Source organism: Coptis chinensis, chromosome 8 (assembly GCF_015680905.1).
Source record: "Coptis chinensis isolate HL-2020 chromosome 8, ASM1568090v1, whole genome shotgun sequence".
NCBI classification, from domain to species: Eukaryota; Viridiplantae; Streptophyta; class Magnoliopsida; order Ranunculales; family Ranunculaceae; genus Coptis; species Coptis chinensis.
In genome coordinates this window covers 9,853,974-9,877,556 of record NC_141463.1, presented here as the reverse complement: position 1 = coordinate 9,877,556, position 23,583 = coordinate 9,853,974, and the positions used below count along the sequence as shown (strand labels likewise).

Below are 23,583 nucleotides of genomic sequence, written 5' to 3'. Positions count from 1 at the left end.
GACTCGAGAGACTAGACCAATAAACTTTTCTAGTTGTTTTAGAGCATTCCCAATGCCAAGTGAGTATGATGGGAAATTGAGAGTTTTCACCCTTTGGAGCAAAAAACCCTTGCCAAATACAAGGGTGACAAAGTCGATGACTTCTAACTAAGTGACAATGAGAGTAGCACTTGCTACCGAGATTTTCACTAAGTTGTGAACTTCGGACGGAATATTTTATTTCCCGTGTTTTTAGGATGCCGTGTTTTTTTTTTTTTTTTTAACGGGGGGATGTTTCATTCCGTCTTGGATTGTTTTTTCAATTTTTACATTTAAACGGAATCAAACATTCCGTCCGAAATTTAAACTCACCTCTTCATTCACCTATGCATTGGACAACATTTTATTGTTTTTCACCACAAAGTAACAAAGAGGAAAAATAGTCCTACGTGGAGGTGAAAAAATTTTGTTTACATTGGGAATGCTCTTATTAATTAGGGCTAGCTTGAAAAGTAATATATATTGTGATTTGGATGGAAGTGTGTTGGTCATTATAAAAAAAAAAATGTTACTATGGTAGCAAAGCCGGGTGCAAAGTGATTACATTTAACAATCATGTCAAAATTGTTACATTATTTATAAATCATGTTCTTTGTGAGTTGCATAATTGTATAACTATAAAAAAAAAAAGTTGTATAATTGTGTGAGCACTAAAGTGTCTAACAAACAATTTATCCAATGGCTCTAATTGTTTGAATGGAAATATGGAAAAACTTTGTTTTACAAATCTATCAAAAACAAAATTTAAATCCAACTTAATGGTATTTGGTTGATGACATTGCAACTTGTTTTAAAATCAACACCACTTCTCTAATATTCAACACAAATTCACTTAACGTTTAGGAAAAAAAAAATAATTTCTATAGAAAATCTATTTTTTAACAAAGAAAATGACAAACAAAGAAAGAGATCAAAAGGTTATTTTTTTCTTCTTTAGGCGGTGATGGTATAGGGATTGAGAGGTGGAAGAATAAAGTAAACCATTGAAATAATGAGTTGGAGCTTTTAAAGGAAATGGTATAGGAACTTCGTGGACTAATTGAAGATATTGATTTTAGGTTCTTATTCATAAATTGGGAGTTTAGAAAATTTGTTGGATATGTAACTAGAATATGTTTAGTAGTGTTTGTTGTTTTTGTTGTGCTTAAGTTATAATTTTAACAAATATGTGCTTGGATGATTAGATTCATTTAATTATTTTATTCAAATATTTGTTCGTTCGTCATAAAATTGTTGTCACTTCATTTTGTAAGTAATTTGCGATTCAATTTTCATGTCTACAATGAATGATTTATTGTATTCTACCGAATGAATTAATGAAAAAAAAAATTGTGAACCAATCACAAAAATTGAATGAGTGAATGAATGATTTATTTTGCATTGACTATATGCACAAGAGTTTTGCTCAATAGGAAGATGCATGCATATCTTTCTCTATAAACTTGGTTTTTGTTGGTCTTATCTTTGCTCCTCGGAAGACTTGTTACTACTCTCTCAATAGTAATTCAATATACATAAGCACAATATCGTAAAACTTTTGGCAACATGAATTACTCATCAAATTAGTGCATTTCAAATAGGCAAATACGATAAGTGTTGGAGTATAATATCAAATTTAGTCAATAACAATCTAAGTACAATTAATTTTTCAAAGTACTCACACGTGCATATAGTATTGGGAATTGGACTTTTTGGCATGTTTTGAGCTTTAATTGTCGAGAATCGAAGATCGTTTATATTTTATAAAGATAGACTCGAATAAACCAATTATGGCGAAAGAAGGTTCCTCCGACAGTTGAATTTATTGTTATGTTTCCAATTTTACTCATAATTTATGTTGTTTTCCTTGTTTGTAAATAGAACGTTGTGCCAACAAAAGCACCAATCATCATCGTAAATCCTCATAATTTTTTTTGCGTATTGTCTATATGTAGAAAGGGTAAATAGAACATTAAGAGCCATACCATGTCCGAATTCATTGGAGACCACAACTTCTATTCTAGAATGCCTATCTATGATACACCTGATATACTGCAATATACATGTGTATCGTGTAAATGAACAACATGAACCACTTTACCATATGAAGAATCAAGGCTCATAATGTAGGCATTCACATGAGATATAAAACTTGACCATTGAGTTTCTATCTCACCTATTTTTTTTGACTCAACCAAATAATACGTGCGTCTTATGTTAATAGTGTGACTTGATGACTCAAGTGGAGGACAAATTTGTATGATTTACACCTTAGTTTCAATTGTCAAACAACTTGCTTACTCTGGAAGACAATTTTCAATATATTCAAAGTGGTCGATAAGCTCATGCACGTAAAGGAAACCACTTTATGCATGTTATCTCCATAAAGATGAAAGTTCGCAAAGAAAGCTATAAAATAGTGGGTAAGAAAGATATATACTACATCATTTAACAGATGATAGTGTTACTACCATACAAACTTAGCTATTAAATCCTATGGATATTGTAGATATTTTTTGATATATTATGATATATAATTTAAATTTATTTGAAATATAATGGTAAATCTCTATATAACAAAATTGGGAAGTGTGGGCCCAAAAAGCCACATCAAATGGTAGATAATCATTCTCACGAAAAAATGACTTGGTAGATCTAAGTGTTTGGAGGGTTTGCGCAATTTTGTTAAATGCAATAAATACCATGAGATTTATCCAAAAATCAACAAAAAATCAACAATTCGGTTGGGTTGTTTGGCTAGCCCATAAACTGTTAAATTTGACATGACACTACACAATTGGCTGCCCCAATTGATGTTGAAGGCGCACGTACGCTTTGCTGAAGGCACGACGAGTTGTAGGGTAGAGCGCGTCGAGGTCTCGGGGCTTAGGCACGGGCATACCCTAGTGTTAAATAAAATTGTTGCCTACACAAAATATCACATAATATTCCCAAATATCGTTGAAATATCGTCGATATTTACAGTCTTATATATCTCTAAACATAAATCGTGATTTTGTGTACTATGCATATAAATATTCTTTCTCTCGTTTCCACTTCTCCAAAAATCAGATCTCTCTCTCAACATTTTCCAATTTCCAAGATCTCAAAATTCCCAAAAAAAAAAGGGAAAAATCGATTTATTCATTTGACTCACAAATGCAATAACAATGCTGACAAAATTCGAAACGAAAAGTAATAGAGTGAAAGGATTAAGTTTTCACAATAAGAGACCATGGATCTTGGCTAGTTTACATACTGGTGTGATCCAACTTTGGGATTATAGAGTTGGTACTTTAATTGATAGGTTTGATGAACACGAAGGTCCCGTTCGTGGTGTCGATTTTCATAATTCACAGCCTCTTTTTGTTTCTGGAGGTATACATTATTTAGATCAATTTATTTTTGAATGATCTGCATTTTGTTTACATGCTGTGTTGATTTATTAGATATTTACTCCGTAGTTTGTGATCTTGATTTGTTAGTGTTGTAATGCTTGTGGGAATGTGAGGGAGTTTGATCTAGCTGGAAATGTGATACGTTATTTAAACTTAATTAGCTATTGGTTCGATCTGAGTTTTCAAGATTTGGGACTTTGTATGTGTTTAGTATATCAATGTGTGTTTTGCAATTGTTGATGTAGCTGATGTTGAGCTAGTGAAAGAAATGAGAACTTACTGATTGAAAAGCAATGGAATATGCATTTCCTGTCGCATATAGTTTGTAAAGAACCATATTAAACTGTATTTGGCAGTGTCAAACACTCGAATGTGTATGACGTGACATCCTTTTACCTGGTGGCAAGTGAAACATTTGAAATGAAATGGTGTTACTGTTGCATATTATTGACTCAATTAGACGAGAATGTAGTTTTAAATCGATATACTAGTGTTTGCGTTGATATACGGAGAAAAATTTAGAAAGTAAGATGAGGCCAAGATGGCATACAAGAGTAGAATGGAAAAGATACAAATGCTAAAGCAGAAACACCTAAATGGATCATGCTAAAGACCATCACATGTCAAATACTACTAAAACTTTATGACTGTGAAGCTCTCCTAGTCGCATTACTGCTCAGACCACAGAGCTAGAATACATTTGATGTCTAAGATCACATGGGGGATACCTCTTTATGTATTTGTGGTTTCATTTTAAACACATAAATGACAGTGAAGGGAATGGTACACCATAACCTCTTCCTGCTAGCCTAATTATTCATCCAACTTTGTAGAAACGAGTTAAGTATTGCAAACTCATAGATATCACATTGTCGCAGTTTTCAGTCATGTACTATTCGAAGAAAATAAACTTGGCAAATCTTAGCTAATTAGGGTGAAAAAGGGGAGGAGAGCAGAAAAAGTAGATATTACTTTCATATCCAATTGGCTCAGGATGCGACCTCATCCTTTGACATTTTTTAGTGGCATTGTGTATATGGCTGTTATATATACGTGGACATTATTAATGTTAAGCAAGAGCGTGCATCTTATTACTGATACAGTCATTGTCATCTCCATATGTATGCTCACGTTCACTGATAGAAATCATAAACACATTACATATAATGATATGAAGCTAATGGGAATTGCATCAGTTAGCGGAGGATAAATTATCTGTGGACCCCTCTCTGACGGAATTGTAGAGTTTTTGGTATAAGTTTGTCCTTGTTTTCATCATTATTGTTGTCTGTTAGCTTCTATTTTATTGATGCATTAGCAAATGCAGTAACATTTACAACTTCCCATGGATTTGAAGATGTATAATCAATTTAAAATCTGTTTTTCAAGGTTTTTTCTTCAAGTATAAAATTATCTTTATTGCTGCTATTGTTACAGTCTTATTATTTTACTATTTCTGATCTTTGTCATTTTTAAGTTTTATGGCTACAAATGAAATTAGCTTTTCTGTATAGCTGAGTAAAGAATAAAAAAGTCGTGATTGTCATGAATTGCCAAGTGCTTGAGTTATTGTCTCCTTAATAAGACTGCTTATATATCAAGGTCTTGAATGATTGTCATGGCTTTTGCAGGAGATGACTATACAATCAAAGTTTGGAATTATAAATTGCGCCGTTGTCTGTTTACACTTCTTGGACACCTCGATTACATTCGAACTGTCCAATTCCACCATGAGTCACCTTGGATTCTTAGTGCAAGTGATGATCAGACTATCAGAATATGGAATTGGCAGTCACGCACTTGTATTGCTGTCTTAACTGGACATAATCATTATGTAATGTGCGCCGTTTTTCATCCTAAAGAAGATCTGGTTGTATCGGCTTCTTTGGATCAAACTATCCGTGTCTGGGACATAGGTGCCTTGAGGAAAAAGACAGTATCTCCAGCAGATGACAGTCTTCGACTTAGTGAAATGAGCTCAGATATGTTTGGGGGCGTTGATGCTGTGGTTAAGTATGTATTGGAAGGCCATGACCGTGGAGTCAATTGGGCTTCGTTTCATCCCACCCTTCCCTTGATTGTGTCTGGCGCAGATGATCGTCAAATTAAATTATGGAGAATGAACGGTATATTCGTTTGTTACTTTTAGTGTTGATGTTTTTTTTTGTTTGTTGTTCTGGAAGTTATTATTAACATAAATATGGTTTGATTTGGAAGTAATTATTGTTGGCCGTGGGGTATCAAGGACACTGACAAATAAGCAAGTTGCATTTTTTTAAAATTTTTATTTTTATTTTTTTTCTTTTGTCTTCTCTCCAGATATGAAAGCTTGGGAGGTTGACACATTGCGAGGGCATACAAACAATGTCTCTTGTGTAATGTTCCATGCAAAGCAGGATATTATCGTCTCCAATTCTGAGGATAAAAGTATACGTGTGTGGGATGTCACAAAGAGGATTGGTATTCAGACTTTCCGCAGGGAGCATGATCGGTTTTGGGTTCTTGCATTCCATCCAGAAATGAACCTTATTGCTGCTGGTCATGATAGTGGTATGATTGTCTTTAAGTTGGAGAGAGAAAGGCCTGCCTTTTCAGTGAGTGGCGATTCGTTGTACTATGTGAAGGATCGCTTCCTTCGTATCTATGGTTTCATTACTCAAAAAGATACACAAGGAATTCCGATACGACGACCTGGTTCTCTAAGCTTGAATCAAAGTCCAAAAACACTGTCTTATAACCCTACAGAGAATGCAGTTTTGCTTTCTTCAGATGTGGATGGTGGATCCTATGAACTCTATGTCCTGCCCAAAGATGGCAGAGTCGATTCTGCACAAGATGTAATGAGAGGACTTGGAGTTTCGGCTGTTTTTGTTGCTCGCAATAGGTTTGCTGTTCTGGATAAGGTTAATAACAATGTGTTGGTCAAGAACCTTAAAAATGAGATTGTGAAGAAGAGCAGCCTTCCTTTTGCTGCTGATTCAATTTTCTATGCCGGAACAGGAAATTTGTTGTGTAGGACTGAAGATAGAATTACAATTTTTGATCTTCAGCAGAGAATAGTTCTTTGTGACCTTCAGATTCCTTTCATCAAATATGTTGTTTGGTCTAGTGATATGGAGTCTGTTGCTCTGCTTGGTAAACACGTTATAGTTGTTGCTAACAAGAAACTTGTGCATCAGTTTACTATACATGAGACCATCCGTGTGAAGAGTGGTGCCTGGGACGACAATGGGGTTTTCATTTACACAACTTTGAACCACATGAAATATTGTCTACCCAATGGTGATAGCGGAATTATCATGACTCTCGATGTTCCTCTCTATGTTGCAAAAGTTTACCAGAAGGTTGTGTTTTGCTTGGATCGTAATGGAAAGCCCTGGCCCATGTCAATAGATACAACAGAGTATATGTTCAAGCTTTCTCTCCTGAAGAAAAAATATGACAGTATTATGAGTATGATCCGGAAGTCACAGCTTTTTGGACAAGCTATAATTGCCTATCTGCAGCAAAAAGGGTTCCCTGAAGTTGCCTTGCATTTGGTCAAAGATGAGAGAACAAGATTCAACTTAGCACTTGAGTGTGGTAACATTCAGACTGCTGTTGCTTCTGCGAATGAGATAGATGAGAAAGATCACTGGTACAGGCTAGGTGTGGAGGCCCTACGACAAGGCAATGCTAGCATTGTGGAGTATGCATACCAAAAGACAAAGAACTTTGAGCGCCTATCTTTTCTTTATCTGATAACAGGAAATATAGAAAAGTTGTCTAAAATGATGAAGATTGCTGAGATTAAGAATGATGTGATGGGCCAGTTTCACAATTCACTCTATTTGGGTGATATTTATGAGCGTGTCAAGGTTCTGGAGAAAGCTGGACATCTGCCTCTTGCATATGTCACAGCTTCTGTTCATGGGCTCAAGGAAGATGCTGATAGACTTGCGAAGGAATTGGGTGATAATGTTCCCTCGTTACCTCATGGAAAAGTTCCTTCCCTTCTGATTCCCCCGGCACCTGTCCTATCGTGTGGGGATTGGCCGCTTTTGAGGGTCACGAAAGGTATCTTTGAAGGCGGACTGGATAATGTGGGCAAGGCAGGTGAAGAAGAAGAAGAAGAAGAAGCATTGGATGCTGACTGGGTTGAGGACTTGGACATTGATGATGTGATTGGTCTGCAAAATGGAAGTGTTGAGATAGTAATTAAGAATGGTGAAGTAATTGAAGGAAATGATGAGGAAGGAGGATGGGATCTTGAAGATCTTGAACTGCCACCTGAAGTTGTTAGTCCAAAAACATCGGTTAGTGGCCGCTCATCAGTATTTATTACCCCAACTCTTGGCATGCCTGTGAGCCAAAGCTGGATAAAGGATTCATCACTGGCTGGGGAGCATGCAGCTGCTGGTAATTTTGATACTGCGATGCGCTTACTTAATCGACAGTTGGGTATAAAGAACTTTACTCCTTTGAAGGCCATGTTTTTGGACATGTACGTGGGCAGTCAGTCTTATTTACGTGCTTTTGATTCGGCACCAGTCGTTTTATTGGAGATTGAGAAAGGATGGATTGAAGCATCTAATTGCAATGCACGGTGTGCACCGGCTCTTGTGTTGAACTTTTCTCAGTTGGATGATAAACTCAAAGCTGCTTATAGGGCAACCAAGGATGGGAAGTTCACTGAGGCTTTGCGGTTGTTCGTTAGTATTTTGCAAACAATTCCATTGATTGTGGTTGATTCAAGGAGGGAGGTTGATGAAGTGAAGGAATTGATAGTTATTGCAAAAGAGTATGTAATAGGTTTGACTATGGAGGTTATGAGAAAGGAAATTAAAGATGACATCACTCGTCAGCAGGAACTAGCAGCTTACTTCACCCACTGCAATCTTCAGACAGTTCACTTGAGGCTTGCCCTAGTGAATGCGATGACAATTTGTTTTAAGGCTGGAAATTATATGACTTCAGCCACTTTCGCTAGGAGGCTCATTGAAACTAACCCTCCTAATGAAAATCAAGCGAAGAAGGCCAGGCAAGTATTGCAAGCTTGTGAAAGAAATATGAAGGATGCAACTGACCTTAATTATGACTTCAGGAATCCCTTTGTCGTGTGTGGAGCAACATATGTACCGATTTACCGTGGTCAAAAAGATGTATCATGCCCTTATTGTGGTTCACGTTTTGTCCCATCCACTGAAGGAAGTATCTGTGCCGTTTGTGAGCTCGCTGTGGTCGGATCAGACGCATCTGGTTTGCTTTGTTCCCCTACTCAGATGAGATGATTGAAAATGATTTTGTATTTCTCATGTTTTTGTAGAAGCTGAGGCTCTTCAAATACTTAGAAGGCAATGCTAAAGTATGATTGTTGTAGCTTAATCAGTTGTTCTCAACATTGTGGAGCTTCTGGTGTCATTTTTTGTATGAAATTCAATATTTGATGTTTGTACCTATCTCTGCAAACTGAGATGGAAAATTATGTTTTATCTATTACCTTTGCCACATTCGGTTCATGCTATATGCTTTTATTTTGTTTGTACCCATTCTAAACATCTGGTTACTTCAGATGACATTGAGGTTTCTGAGGGCTCTCAATGTTGGTCGAAAGAAATCAATTACTCTAGAAATGAAATTAATGACACAAAGAATGAACAAGTCTCGATGCATGGACCTTCTAGTGTCAGAGCCTCTTCTGGAGTTTCTGTTGTTGACACCTTGAAGGAGCGAATCCCTCTGTCCTTAGTTTTCATATTTGTTCTTACTATAGTCCTGGTCTTACTTCAAATTGGCATTTTGTAGCGCAGGTAGTCAGCATTTACTGTGATGGTTTGCCTCCTCTCCGCTGGTATTTAGTAAAGAAAGAACTACCGCCTAGCAATTCAGAGTCAGCTGAGAGAGGTACTTTAGTTTAAATATATGTCTGTACAAGCTTCCGTTTTTTTTTGGTGAAGTCTAGCTTGAGATTGTCTGCACTTTCTTTTTACTGAAATCCCTGACAATGAACCTTCAGTGGAGAGTAATGACAATGGAACAGTTTTTTCTTCAAGACCTGTTACTTCTGAGTCTTGTCGCAATGCCAAGCCATGAGGTACGTCTGAGACAGATTAGGTCAGTCATGCAACGACCATAGGAATGCGAGGGTTGAGACAACGGAGGATGAGGATGTTGATGAAGTAAAAATGGAATATGGGAGCATCCTGGAGAAGCACATCATAAAAAATGGTCTGCTTTTGGTAGACTTGGTAGAACGATCAATGGGAGAAACTCCTGCTCCTGATAATGGCCATGGGACTATCATCTCTAACACCAACGGAGAGTATAAGATATTGGACCATGATGTCACTGCAGTGTGCTTATCATATCATGCAGGTAGTTCTGTTAAGAAGAGAGTTTGGTGAGATTCTCTGAGAGGGAGCAAATCCAGGCATCTCCAAGTTAAAGAACCACTTGAAGAGTCCCAAAGATCACCATCTGCTAAGAGCAGTCGCTCAGAAAACTTGAACAGCGTAGCCTCTGGTACTAGGCAGACAGGAGGGCCGGAGACATGTCAGGAGCTGGGAGCTCCCAATGGTGCCTTCATTGCAGGTGCCAATGGAGTATCTCAGAGAGAAATCTTTAAGGATGCCTTGGAGGCTGATCCTAGTCAGGCTCTGGTCTCAAATCATTCGCTCACTAAATTGGAACATGTGAGCACTGAATATGCTGTGGAGGCTGATCTCAAGCCTGTGCAGTGACCATAGATCTGTTGTGCCTGAAATGGTCCTGTTTAATTTTCTACCTAAAATTTCTCAATTGACCTCGACCTGCTATAATCCTGCATGCAGCAAATTTTAGATGTGAAACTGAGATTACATCGAATTGAAATGGAAACGTCAAAGCTTATTGTCAAACTTGACTTGCTGTCAAGTTTCGGTATGAGCCTTCTTCACAAGTAGCATTTTCAATTGAATGAAATTTATGATTAATCATTAATGTAATATGTTAATCTTTTCATTTTTTTTCCAATAATTGTTTCTTTAGGCTTTCCTTGAGATCTCAGATAAGGCTGTTGTCTTTACTTTCTTAGTACCCTCTAATTGCTACTATTTGTATTCTTACTTGCAGACTATTTGTGAAACTTCTATGAAAGTTTTCGTGGTAGCTATGTTATTAGATATTTAATTTCTCCACTAGTAATGCAACTTCCCGCTCTCGTTGATTTTGAATGAAACTAATTTTATCCTGCTAAAAACTGTAGAAAAAAAAAAGGTTTATTTACTCTCTTGATATGGATATGAAAGGGATTTTCATATTGATGTTGCCTAGTAGTGGCTAGACCGGAGTCCAATATTACATCGAGCCAAGCTTGATATCCTTTTTTTTTGTTAGTGTGCCGAGCTTGCTATCTACTTTGCCTATCTGTTTCATTTCTTTGCTCTAGTTAGTCCTCTTTGTTTTTAGTCTTTCTTGTCCCACTGAACCTTATGAATGGAAAAGCAAATCTATCTTTACCCACTCAACAGAAAAAAAAAAGTCCGTTTCCCGATGGTTTCATGTTACTGGTCTTTGTTTCCTCCAATGGTAGAAACGGCCGTTTTTTTTTTTTTTTTTTTTTCGTATACCATCTATCTTGTTGTGATGCACACTGGTGCATAGAGATATGATCTCGGAACCGAATTCCTTGATTTAGACAAGACGGTTCTAGACACTGCCTATACTTCTGCTTTTCTGTAATTTTGTTCACCTTTGTTGAATAGGCCTACAACTTAAATATTTTTTTATTTTCTATCTTATACAGTATGAACGATGTCTTGAAGCAGAAGCGTACAAAACCTCAACGCATTCTTCAGCAGAATTTCCCTATTCCCTCTTTTATGACCTGATTTTACTATTCCCTGAGTCTAACCGTTTCTCAGTTGTCAAAATGTGTATCATTGTCTCTATTGTGTGGTTATCTGCTGAGAATTTCTTACCTAGAAATACGTATGTGCATTTCATCTGCACTGGGCTCCATGGAGCGTGTCATAAAATCCTGATCCATGGAGCGTGTCATATCTCTGTGCACGCACACACACGCAAACAGTAACATTTATATCTATAACTAGAAGATGCGGCAGAAATATGTGGAGGATGATCTCTATGGAGAGAAGACTGTCCTCACAAAACTTGAGCACATTCGGACAGTGGTTGTTGAAAACTCATTTGTTGCCATTTAAAATGCGTGTATGCTTGAGCAGGGTATTCTGTTCTCATGCTTTTTTAACGTTTTGGAGGTGCAGTAAATCATTTTGATGACGACGTTGAGTCAAGAACCCTATTGCTAACAAATGCAAAATTGCTGAAACATTCTGATATGTGTTCATACTTTTTTATAATATTGTCTTTCTCCTAAGATGTCGAACCTGTAAAATACAAAATAGCAGTCTTCAAAAAGCATCTGGTTTGCTTTGTTCCCCTTCTCAGATGAGTTGATTGAAAATGATTTTTGTATTTCTCATGTTTTTGTAGAAGTTGAGACTCTTCACATAGAAGGGAGAGATTACTACGCTTAAGTATATTTGTTGTAGCTTAATCAGTAGTTCTCAACATTGTGGAGCTTCTGTGTCATTTTTTGTATGAAATTCAATATTCGATGTTTGTACCTTTCACTGCAAACGGAGATGGAAAATTGTGTTTTCAGAATCAGCTGAACTAATTTTTCAATCTATTACCCTTATGGATTCTTGATGAGAGTTGAGACACCATAATCTGAGTTTTCTAGGAAGGGTGGGTTTGTTGGATTTTCTATAGTTTCATTGAAACACCAATTAAATTTGTAATCTGAACAAGTTTATAGGTGATTAAAAATACCAAATAGATTAATCGGAAAAATCTATTTGAAATTTTATCTTCTGTTGAAGCTTGTGTCACTAACAGAGAAGAGAAGTTCAAACAAAGCAAGTAGCGTTAATTAATTACTAGAGTTGTTGTTGTTATTGTTGTTTGTGTTATGTAATGGAAACAGAGAACAGACATTTCAAGAAAATCTGTGCCTGGGGATCTTTGCTCAAAGGCCTCTGGCAAGTGTTCCTCGATCTTGTTCCGATTATGGAGTCAAACATTAAGTCCGAGTAATAATTCATATGGTAAGAAGCAGCAGGACCAAAGGGTATATCGTATATGTTGCAGTCCGGCGGAATCATTTGACCTCCAAGCGAAGTATTCTTGCGTTGATCACAAAGCGAACTATTCTTTCGTCTTTTACTAAACAATAACATATCATAAGCACCATGCAAAAACTTATGACTTACTGAAAGCATATCTTGCCGGGAGGCACAAAGCGAAGTATTCTGTCGCCTTTTACTAAAGATTACTATTCAAATGAAGTATGCCATTATGTGCAGCGAGCGCATGATGTTCCTTTCGTCTGTTTCAAGCATGCAAGTGTCCAATAAGTTATTTATACAAGTCTGCGATATCTTTCTCTCATACTTCCAATAAACTAAACACAAAAATTACATCAGCATCCCTTCACTACGATATGGCCGATGTACTTGTTTCTCCCATTGTTGAACTACTTTTTTCCAATTTAACTTCTTTCATCAGGACCGAGTTTGGCTCACTATATGGTGTGAAGAAGGACTTGGAAAAACTCTCCAGCACTTTGGACACTGTTCGATCTGTCCTTGACGACGCCGAGACGAAACAGATCAAAGACAAGCTGATTGGAGATTGGCTAAGAAAGCTCAAGGATGCTGCTTATGAAGCCGAAAACATCATGGATGATTGCGCATTAGAATTTCAACGCACCGAGTCAGAGGCTGGGGAGCCGAGTTGTGGGAAGCAAGTAAGTAACTCCCTCTCAACTTGTTTTGATTTCAAACAACTTGTGTTTCGTCACCAAGTGGGAAAAAGAATTAAACAAGTCAGGGAAAAATTTGATGATATTGCTGCCGAAAGACTCAAGTTTCATTTGAGTCCTGGACTTAAAGAGGATGGTGGTACAGAGTTAGGTCCCGACCGAGAAACTAGCTCTAAACTAACTGAACCAATAGTTTATGGGAGAGATGAGGACAGAGAAATTATTGTGAAGATACTGCTAGACAATGCGAAGAGTCAAACCAATCTTTCCATCTGTCCTATACTTGGAATTGGTGGCTTGGGAAAGACCACCCTTGCTCAATTTATCTATAATGATGTCAGAGTTGTAGATCAATTTAATACCAGAATTTGGATTTGTATCTCTGATGATTTCAGCCTCAAAAGAGTTGCAAAAATGATTATAGAATTTATTTCTGAAAGAGGCTGTGATCTTGCAGAGATAAATCCTATGCAAAATTACCTCGAAAAATTATTAAAGAACAAGAAGTTTTTGCTTGTATTGGATGATGTATGGGACCCTGATCGGGAGAGGTGGAATAAAATAAAACGTCTTCTCACATGTGGAGATGAAGGCAGTTCAATCATTGTAACAACTCGTCTCCCGACAGTGGTAGAATCTATACGTTTCCAAACATTTGTAGACTCTACCACATGCATCATTAATCCAACACATGAACTCAGTTTTCTACCAAAGCATCATTGTTGGCTTCTATTCAAGCAATATGCGTTTGGTATGGAGAACGATGAGATCACTCCAAACTTGAGAAAAATGGGTGAGGAGATTATAAGCAAGTGTGGAGGTGTACCACTTGCTGTAAAGGCACTAGGAAGCTTGTTACACTCCAGAAATGATGAATTTTGGAGATGTGTAAGAGACAGCGAAATTTGGACTCTTCATGGGGAGAATACCATCTTACCTGCATTGAGATTGAGTTACAACCATTTGCCTCCAATCTTGAGGCAGTGTTTTGCCTATTGCTCCATATATCCAAAAGATTATACGATGGAGAAAGCAAAATTGATCCATCAATGGATGGCAAATGGTTTTATCCAATCTAGTGGAGGGATAGAGGTGGAAGACATCGGTGGTGAAGTTTTTAACGAGTTACTAAGGCGCTCTTTCTTCCTGCAAGACATGGATGAAGATGTAACTTTGCAAAACGTTACGAAGTTTAAGATGCACGATCTCATGCACGATCTTGCATGCTCAGTTATGGCCAATGATTGTTTGTCTGTGAAAATTGGTGAGATAAGAGATGTCCCTCAGAAGGCAAGACATGTATCGGTGACATATGATTCGGCACCATCCCAAGCAACTCTGAACACAATTTTTAAATCCCAATCATTCTGCCGCACAATCCTTTTCCAGCACTGTGCAACCAGTTCCCTTTTAGAGCTCTTTGTATCAAGGCTTTCACAACTTGAGTACTTAAGAGTGCTAGATCTCAGCAATTTATGGACCTTAAGTAGTCTACCACCTATTTTCAGTCGTTTAAAACACTTGAGGTATCTCAACCTCAGTAACATGAACATTGCATCATTACCCAAATCCGTCTGTAACCTAAGAAACTTGCAGATACTAGTGCTAAGCTCCAACTTAAAATTAACAACTTTACCACCATCAATCGGAAACTTGAAGCAGTTGAGGTGCCTTGATCTTTATCAAGTTGGAATCAGGGTTTTACCTGAATCTATTTGCTGCCTAACAAATTTACAGACCCTTAACCTACAGAAATGTCGCAATCTTAAAATGTTGCCGAAGAACTTGAGCAAAATGAGGAAGCTCAGAAAACTAGTGATTGGCAGTGACATTTACGTTGACATTAACATGGAGGATCCAATGTTGACTCACATGCCATTGGGAATTGGTGAATTGACTTGCCTCAAGCAGTTAAGTACGTTTGTGGTAAGTCAACTTAGTGACTCTGCTGGTATCCAGGAGTTGGAAAAGCTAGACCATCTTCAAGGAGAATTAACCATAAATGGGATTCAGAATGTGGTTGATCACAGGGATGCTTACAAAGCCAACTTAAGGAGTAAGAGGAGCCTGTTAAAGCTACACCTACGGTGGCCGGTTGGTGGGTCTGACGTTGAAATTGAATGCAACAACAGCAAAGAGGTACTAGAAGCACTCCAGCCTCACTCGAACATCGAAGAGTCGTTTATTTATGGGTACCCAGGTGCGATGTTGCCTGGTTGGGTAGGGTCTTCTACCGCACTCCCAAAACTGACTTTTCTCGGACTTTATAACATGCCTAACGTGGAAGGATGGTCTTCGGAATGTCTGCTATTCCCTTCTTGCCTCCAAAAATTGGATCTTTATAATTGCCCCAAATTGAAATTACCCACGCCACTGCCGTCTTCTATCACAGATTTATCTGTGGGGAAAGGCAACGATCCTTCGCTCGAGTCGGTGGAAAATCTACACAATCTTTCTGACCTTCGGATTACGGGATTTGATGAAGTGGAAACTCTTCCAGAAGCACCTCTACGAAACCTTACGCGTCTGCAACAATTGGAGATCTACCATTGCGACAAACTGAAAAGGCTTCCTACGGAACTTGAAAACCTTTCGACAGTTACGAAATTGTGTATTTGGAGATGTGGAGGTTTGGAATCTGTGACGGAGGGCTTACGAAACCTGACTTCTCTCGAGAGATTGCGGATTGTTAATTGTGGGAGTCTAAAATCTCTATCTGAATCATCGCTGCAACATCTAACAGCCCTCCAGCAGTTGGAAATTTGGGATTGTCCAGAATTGGAAGTCATGTCGGTTGATTTTCAGCATCTCATTTCCCTTCAAGATTTAGAGTTGTATTGGTTGCCTCAGTTGACATCTTTGCCAGAGGAAATACAACATGCCCGTAGACTTCAAACTCTTGATATTAAGGGTTGCAAGAATTTGAGAAAGTTGCCAGAGTGGCTGCTAGAGCTTCCAGCACTAACTTCGCTTCGCGTCATCAAATGTCATCCAGAGCTACATAGAAGATGCGAGGACTGGAACCGGATTCCCCTCCTTCGACTCGAGTCGAGAACATAATTTTCTACAGAACCAATGATTAGGGTAAGTTACTTATCTCATTCTCTACAGAATTTTCTAAACTTTGATTAACCGCATAATGTTCTCTTGACTTTATTGTTAATTTTGTCACCAAAGTTAGGAATCAATCCTGAGAGTATGCATGTTCTAACAATAACAGTTAATTTTCAACTTATTGATAGTTTCATATTGTTTCTTCACATATTTTCTTTTGGCAATTTAATCTGTAACCCTCTCCCCCATCGCCTTTTTTTTCACCCCAAGTTCTGCCCTTGTTACATTTACACGGGTGCCTATACTCTGTGTCCGTGTAAGAATGTTGATATTTTCCATTCATCTCACAGATTTGCTCTAATTTCATATGAGATAGTTTGCCAAAGTATAAAACCCTTTGGAAGTTTTTTCTTTGTAGTGAAAACTTTGTATTGCCAATTTAACGTGTAAAACCCAGAGGTGGAAATAATATTTTTTCTTTGTAGATAATTAGTTGGAAATAAATAATTAGACAATATTCATATGTGATAATTAGTTGTTGATAATTAGTTGTAGACAATATTCATATGTGATAATTAGATGTAGATAATTAGTTGGAAATAATATTTTTTCTCTGTAGATAATTAGTTGGAAATAAAACCAAGAGGTGGAAATAAAATTTTTTCTTTGTAGATAATTAGTTGGAAATAAATAATCAGACAATATTCATATGTGAAAGGTGGAAAGCTAGCAGTGGGTCCCAGTTGATGAAATATGACAAATTATCTTTGGAAGTGAACTAAAGAATTTTGGCGAGCAAGAAGCTCAAGTCCACTCAAAATACTTGCGAGCTTATTCATATTGATGTGCGATCTATAAGGTAAATCACCAATTGAAATTATGTAAGACACTATGTGAAAATTTTTTATTGCCAATTTAACATGGTAAACTTTTTATTTGTCCAGAGTTGGAAATAATCAGACAATATTCACATGTGAAAGGTGGAAAGCTAGCATTGGGACCAGTTGATGAAGTATAACTAATTTTCTTAGGATGTGAACTAAAGAATTTTGGCAAGCAAGAAACACAAGTGCACTCAAAACTTGTTCTTATTGACGTGCATGTATAAGGTAAATCATCATTTGAAATTATGTAAGTCACTGTGTACGTAGTTCTATGATGGTCTATTGCATGGTGTCCCTAATTAGTACTCAGTCTGTATGTTTTTTTGTTTACCCAGTTGCAGTGCCATGAGTAATCAACTATGTTATATATTCTGTTACCAAAACCCAAGCTCTTCCTATTTGAGGGGGAATACGTGTGATATGATCCTTTAGTCCTATGGTTTTTCTCTCCCCTGTTTTTTGTTTGAATTCTACCTAGTTCTACTCTTAGTTACATTGTCAAGGGTACTTGTACTTCGTGTCCATGTGTCGATGTTACATAGGTTCTGATATTTGGTTGTGTTTTTATGTTTCCTCTTTACACCACACATTATATCTACGTTTCACTAATTCTCTATATGTTCCTATCACATTTGTGAGCATGTTGATTTTTCATCCATCTCACGGATTTGCTCTAATTTCATATAAGATAATTTGCCAAAGTATAAAACCCTTTGGAAGCCTTTTCTATGTAGTAAAAACTTTTTATTGCCAATTTAACTTGTTAAACCTATTATTTGTCCAGAGTTGGAAATAATCAGACAATATTCATATGTGAAAGGTGGAAAGCTAGCACTGGACCCATTTGATGAAGTATGACTTATTTTCTTAGGAAGTGAACTAAAGAATTTTGGAAAGCAAGAAGCACAAGTGCACTCAAAATACTTGTGATCTTATTCTTATTCATTTGTGTGTATAAGGTACGTAATCTCATTTCAAATTGTGTAAGACAACTATGATGGTCTATTGCATGCCGTCCCTAATTACTCAGTCTGTGGGTTTATTTGTTTACCCAGTAGCAGTGCCATGAGTAATCAGCTGTGCTATCATGTCCAGTATATCAATGTATGTTTTGCAATTGATGTAGCTGATTTCGAGCTAGTGAAAGAAATCAGAACTTTACTGATTGTAAAGCAATGGAATATGCATTTCTTGTCGCACATAGTACGTAGACAACCATATTAAAGTGTATTTGGCAGTGTCAAACACTCAAATGTGTATGACATGACATCATTTTATTGGTGGCGAGTGAAATATTTGAAATAGTGTTACTGACTTGCTGTTGCATACCATTGACTCAATTGGACGAGAATGTAGTTTTAGCTCAATATACTTGTATTTGCATTGATATATAGAGAAAAGTTTAGAAAGTAAGATGAGGCCGAGATGGCATACAAGAGTAGAATGTGTTTGAATGTGTTTTATCTCATTTGTTGGTTAATAATGATAGTTTCATATTGTTTCTTCACATAAATGGCTACCTGACGTAGATTTCACATTTTGTTTTGGCAATTTTAATTTGTATCTGAGGTGGAATATGTGTGGTATGATCCTTTAGTCCTATGATTTTGCTCTCCCCTGTTTTTTTGTTTGAATTCTCCCTAGTTGTACTCTTAGTTACATTCACAAGGGTGCATCCGTGCATGTAGTGTACTTCGTGTCCGTGTGCTGATGTTACAACTCATCAACAATCTCTTACTGGTTGTGTTTTTACTTTTTCTCTTTATACCACACATTATATTTAAGTTTCACTGATTCTCTATATGTTCATATCACATTCGCGGGCATATTGATATTTCCATCTCTATCGTCATATCTGATAATTTGCCAAAGTATAAAACCACTTGGAAGCCTTTTTTATGTAGTGTGAACTTTGTTTTGCCAATTTAACGTATAAAACCTAGAGGTGGAAATAATATTTTTTTTAAGATAATTAGTTGGAAATAAATAATCAGACAATATTCATACGTGAAAGGTGGAAAGCTAGCACTAGGGCCCAGTTGATGAAGCCCAAGTACACTCATGAGCTTTATCCAGCACTATGATGGCTTTCAGGTTGGTCGAGATTGTTTTGAACAAGATGATTGTTATTTAAACGCCAGCTCAAGTGCCATGTCGACAAACATCAACACATAAGGTATATGAAACTACGATCAAGTGTATTACATACATAAGAAACTCCTAGGTCATGCATTGTAACTTTCATTTCTGTGTATTTTTCTCCTCGGATAGGAGAACTTGTTTGTGACGTCTCTCTTTTTCTGGAAATAGACACAAACAACTTGAATTGTTGCATAAATATGATTTGTTTTATTATTAACATGAATATGATTTGTTTTGGATTTTATTATTAACATAAATATGATTTGTTCTGGATTTTATTATTAACATAAATATGATTTGTTTTGGAAGTAATTATTGTTGGGCGTGGGGTATCTTTCACAAATAAGCAAGTTGCATTTTTTTTTCTCTCCAGATATGAAAGCTTGGGAGGTGGAGACATTGCGAGGGCATACAAACACCGTCTCTTGTGTAATGTTCCATGCAAAGCACGATATTATTGTCTCCAATTCCGAGGATAAAAGTATATGTGTGTGAGATGTCACAAAGAGGATTGGTATTCAGACTTTCCGCAGGGAGGATGATCGGTTTTGGGTTCTTGCATTCCATCCAGAAATGAACCTTATAGTTGCTGTCTTTAAGTTGGAGAGAGAAAGGAATGCCTTTTCAGTGAGTGGTGTTTTGTTGTACTATGTGAATAGTTCTTTGTGACTAGACATATGGAGTCCGTTGCTCTGCTTGGTGAACATTAGGTTTTGCAAGAATTTGAGAAAGTTACCGGAGTGGCTGCTACAGCTTCCCGCCTCAACTTCGCTGCGCGTCATCGAATGTCATCCACAACTATATAGAAGCGAGGACTGGAACCGGATTCCCCACCTTCGAGTCGAGAATCATGTTGAATTGTGAAACCATCAACTCCAATGTTTAGGGTAAGTTTCTTATCTCATTCTATACATAATTTTCTAAACTTTCATTGATCGCATAATGTTCTCTTGACTTAATATGTTTTCTAAACCATCAACACCAATGTTTAGCCTTTTATTGTTGATTTTGTCACCAAAGTTACTTATATGTTAGGAATCAATCCTGGGTGTATGTTCTAACAATAACAGTTAATTTTCAACATATTCGAATGTGTTTTATCTCTTTTGTTGGTTAATAATGATAATTTCATATTGTTTCTTCACATAAATGGCTACCTGACTTAGACTTGAGATTTCACATTTTTTTTCGGCAATTTTAATCTGTATCTGAGGTGGAATACGTGTGATATGATCTTTTAGTCCTATGGTTTATTTTGCTCTCCCCTGTAATCAGCTATGTTAATCTGTTACCAAACCCAAGCTCCTCATATTTGAGCTCATTGGCTGCGGCCCGTTTGTAAACCATCAAACACTAACTGGAACACCAGGCCTATAAAAATAATTTTCTGGTCAAGAAATTGAGAACATCATTTAGCTAATCTGTGATCAAGTGGAATTTGTAATTCGCTAGTATTTTCTTATGTCTTTCTTTTGTTGCAAAAGTGCAAGCATTGTTTTGAACTTTTTATGTATATCATGAAGTACCATAATATGATTTAGATTCTACAATACACTTGGTAGCTTTACAACCTTATGCTTGAATGCGTCTTTTATTCCTATTCTCGATTGTGTTATTTTTTTTTTCTTTCACTTTCCTGATTCTGATAGTGATTTATAATGTTTGTTAGTGTCCTTAATGTGAGGGAATTTACTAGTATTTGCATTGATATATGGAGAAAAGTTTAGAAAGTAAGATGAGGCCGAGATGGCATACAAGAGTAGAATGTGTTTGAATGTGTTTTATCGCTTTTGTTGGTTAATAATGATAGTTTCATATTGTTTCTTCACATAAATGGCTACCTGACGTAGATTTCACATTTTGTTTTGGCAATTTTAATTTGTATCTGAGGTGGAATACGTGTGATATGATCCTTTAGTCCTATGGTTTTGCTCTCCCCTGTTTTTTTGTTTGAATTCTCCCTAGTTGTACTCTTAGTTACATTCACAAGGGTGCATCCGTGCATGTAGTGTACTTCGTGTCCGTGTGCTAATGTTACAACTGATCAACAATCTCTTATTGGTTGTGTTTTTACTTTTTCTCTTTACACCACACATTATATTTAAGTTTCACTGATTCTCTATATGTTCATATCACATTCATCTCTCTCTGTCCTGCATATTTTTGTGCATATATGTTGCTATATATTCAGAATGTAGCAACCTTGAGATGACACTCGAACTGGCATCTGGCACCAGGTGCCACTGACTCACACGTCACACCTATTATGAGCCCCACATCACAAAAACAAGTGTTTAGTATCCTCCTTATATGCAATCTAGTCTGGCGTCTAGAAGAGAAACTCTGTCAGACCCGATTTGGATTGGCATTCTATTCTTTATACCGTTGAAACTGCGTTCTGCATCCCTGTATCTCTAAGCACTATTTCAATACGTATGTGTATGCAGTTTAGTGTAATTGACCAAATTGTGCTATAGAGCATCAAATGCATTAACCAAATTACATACCTAAAACTACTACTGACAGATTTTTAGTGCCACATAATCTTGCTACGGGAAATGAGTCACCTTTTATACCTCTTGAATGCATTGTGATGGTACCATGTCTACACAAGAATAGCACCTGGACTGTTTTCCTTAATAGGTGTATGATGAACCTGATCAGTTTTTGCTTCTTTATTTATCAGATTAATGACAATTTTCATTAGATTACATATGATACTTTATTATTTTCACCAGACGATTCATCCCTTCTTTTTTAATTTTGGTTTTTTTATTACAGTATCTTTATCAGTGAAAATTGAAACCCCAATAGGTAACCGTACCACTGGTTGATCTCTATTCAGTCATAGCTTGTCAGACTTGTATCATCATGTCTTTCTTGTAGTGTATGCAAAACTGACTTGTTTGTACATATATATATAGTCCACAAATTTGCTGAATATAATAATCTGGAACTATAGTTAGTGTAAAATGCACTACATCCAATGTTTAGAATATAATGGGCATACTTGAGTAACGAAATGATGTTCTTTTGCAAATTTTTTGTTTACAACCGCAAGCTCTGTTCAATTTAATCTTTGACGTGATTAACTGGCACATTTTAACTCACTTTTACAGCTGGTCTCTATCTTTATTTACGACGTGCGCTGCTGTATGCAGATGGGTGGTGAAAGTAGTACCACATAGTTTCAAAATTTAGAGAAGGTTACAGCTGACGATGCTTTATGTGTGCTTGCTTCCATGACATATTAAATAGATCAGATTATGTCTACCGCAGTGTGCACTTGGCTGTTGCAACAAAATTTGACCTTTAACAAGTTAATATATATGTCATGGAAGCAACATTTGCAACAAACCCGAACCTTGGTGACAAAAAAACAGATTGTGATTCAGTTTTGCACACGCAACATTTGAGATCACCACAGATGAAGTGAAGAAGAGAGACACAGGTGGAACAGACTTCACAATGGCCACATGCACCGTAAGCGACCCATTCAAGAGATTCAGCACAGACCACAGGTGGCACAACTATCATCCATGTCTGGAAAAGGGGTTTGAGGAAAAAAGTGGATGAATAGGAAAGTTTGGGTTTTGAGGATTGTGAAGTCTTGAGTATGGATAATTTTTTTCGCATTTGTTTTGGCTCTGGTGATGAAGGTGGAAAAAACGACTGTCCACCGCACTTGCCTGACCCTCAACTGCCCAGATGGCTGCTATGTGCTATGGAAACTAACTGCTTATGTCCTATGAGAGTGACAAGCTCGAGTGGATGGCTTATAGAGACCTCAAATGCAGAGGTTGAACTCATGAAAGATGTCGGGGAAATAATTCCATCCATGTTTACACAACTGGTGGAAGATTGATGAGTTGTGACCTGACAGAGTGGTGACTGGCGAGTGTTTATATGAGATATATATCCTATCCCCCCACCCACACCACACTTAGCATCACAGATTGTGGTCATCTGGGGATCTATGGGTGTGGTGTGGGTGAACCTCCAGTCCATGTCCTTCCAGCACAGGGATTTAGCATTGCACCCATTTTGACGATAGGATTATCGCCAACACGGAAACTCAGAAAAGGGCATACATTCATCTTAGTTAACTACTACACAAAAAGGACACTTTGTCTCGGTTTTAAGTGTAAATATATTTATGATATTAATCAGTAACAACCTCACTAGTAGTTTTCAGATACTCTGTTGAAAATTATTTCCACGTTGTTTGTCCAGGCTTTAAGACCTTTTTGCGAGTTTGCGACAAGCCATATATGTTGGATAC

The 23,583-nt window shown here is 37.1% G+C and overlaps 2 protein-coding genes across 5 annotated transcripts; both read left to right on the top strand.

The window, feature by feature from the left end:
• The first annotated feature begins 3,057 nt into the window (after positions 1-3,057).
• On the top strand, positions 3,058-8,914 carry LOC147479835 (coatomer subunit alpha-1-like). The gene is made up of 3 exons (XM_086577636.1): positions 3,058-3,396; positions 5,048-5,542; positions 5,736-8,914. Exons 1-3 carry the CDS (start codon positions 3,189-3,191, stop codon positions 8,684-8,686), a joined length of 3,654 nt encoding a protein of 1,217 aa, XP_086433762.1. The 5' UTR covers positions 3,058-3,188; the 3' UTR covers positions 8,687-8,914.
• A 3,780-nt stretch (positions 8,915-12,694) lies between these two features.
• LOC147479834 (putative disease resistance protein RGA1) lies at positions 12,695-23,514 on the top strand. 4 transcript variants are annotated; one of them, XM_086577639.1, is made up of 7 exons: positions 12,695-16,305; positions 16,994-17,134; positions 17,220-17,384; positions 17,944-18,118; positions 19,174-19,335; positions 19,675-20,188; positions 22,463-23,514. In XM_086577639.1, the coding sequence occupies exon 1, from the start codon at positions 12,901-12,903 to the stop codon at positions 16,279-16,281; it is 3,381 nt and encodes a 1,126-aa protein (XP_086433765.1). In that variant the 5' UTR covers positions 12,695-12,900; the 3' UTR covers positions 16,282-16,305; positions 16,994-17,134; positions 17,220-17,384; positions 17,944-18,118; positions 19,174-19,335; positions 19,675-20,188; positions 22,463-23,514. The 4 variants fall into 4 exon arrangements, with proteins under 4 accessions (XP_086433765.1, XP_086433768.1, XP_086433766.1 ...); XM_086577642.1 differs by having other exon boundaries at positions 22,421-23,514; XM_086577640.1 differs by having other exon boundaries at positions 20,971-23,514.
• Positions 23,515-23,583: the final 69 nt, after the last annotated feature.

Excerpts from the sequence above, each read along its gene's own strand:
- LOC147479835 (XM_086577636.1), top strand. The coding sequence starts at position 3,189 with ATGCTGACAAAATTCGAAACGAAAAGTAATAGAGTGAAAGGATTAAGT. Across the intron at positions 3,397-5,047 it reads GCCTCTTTTTGTTTCTGGAG|GAGATGACTATACAATCAAA; the intron begins GTATACATTATT and ends TGGCTTTTGCAG. Across the intron at positions 5,543-5,735 it reads TAAATTATGGAGAATGAACG|ATATGAAAGCTTGGGAGGTT; the intron begins GTATATTCGTTT and ends TCTTCTCTCCAG.
- LOC147479834 (XM_086577639.1), top strand. The coding sequence starts at position 12,901 with ATGGCCGATGTACTTGTTTCTCCCATTGTTGAACTACTTTTTTCCAAT.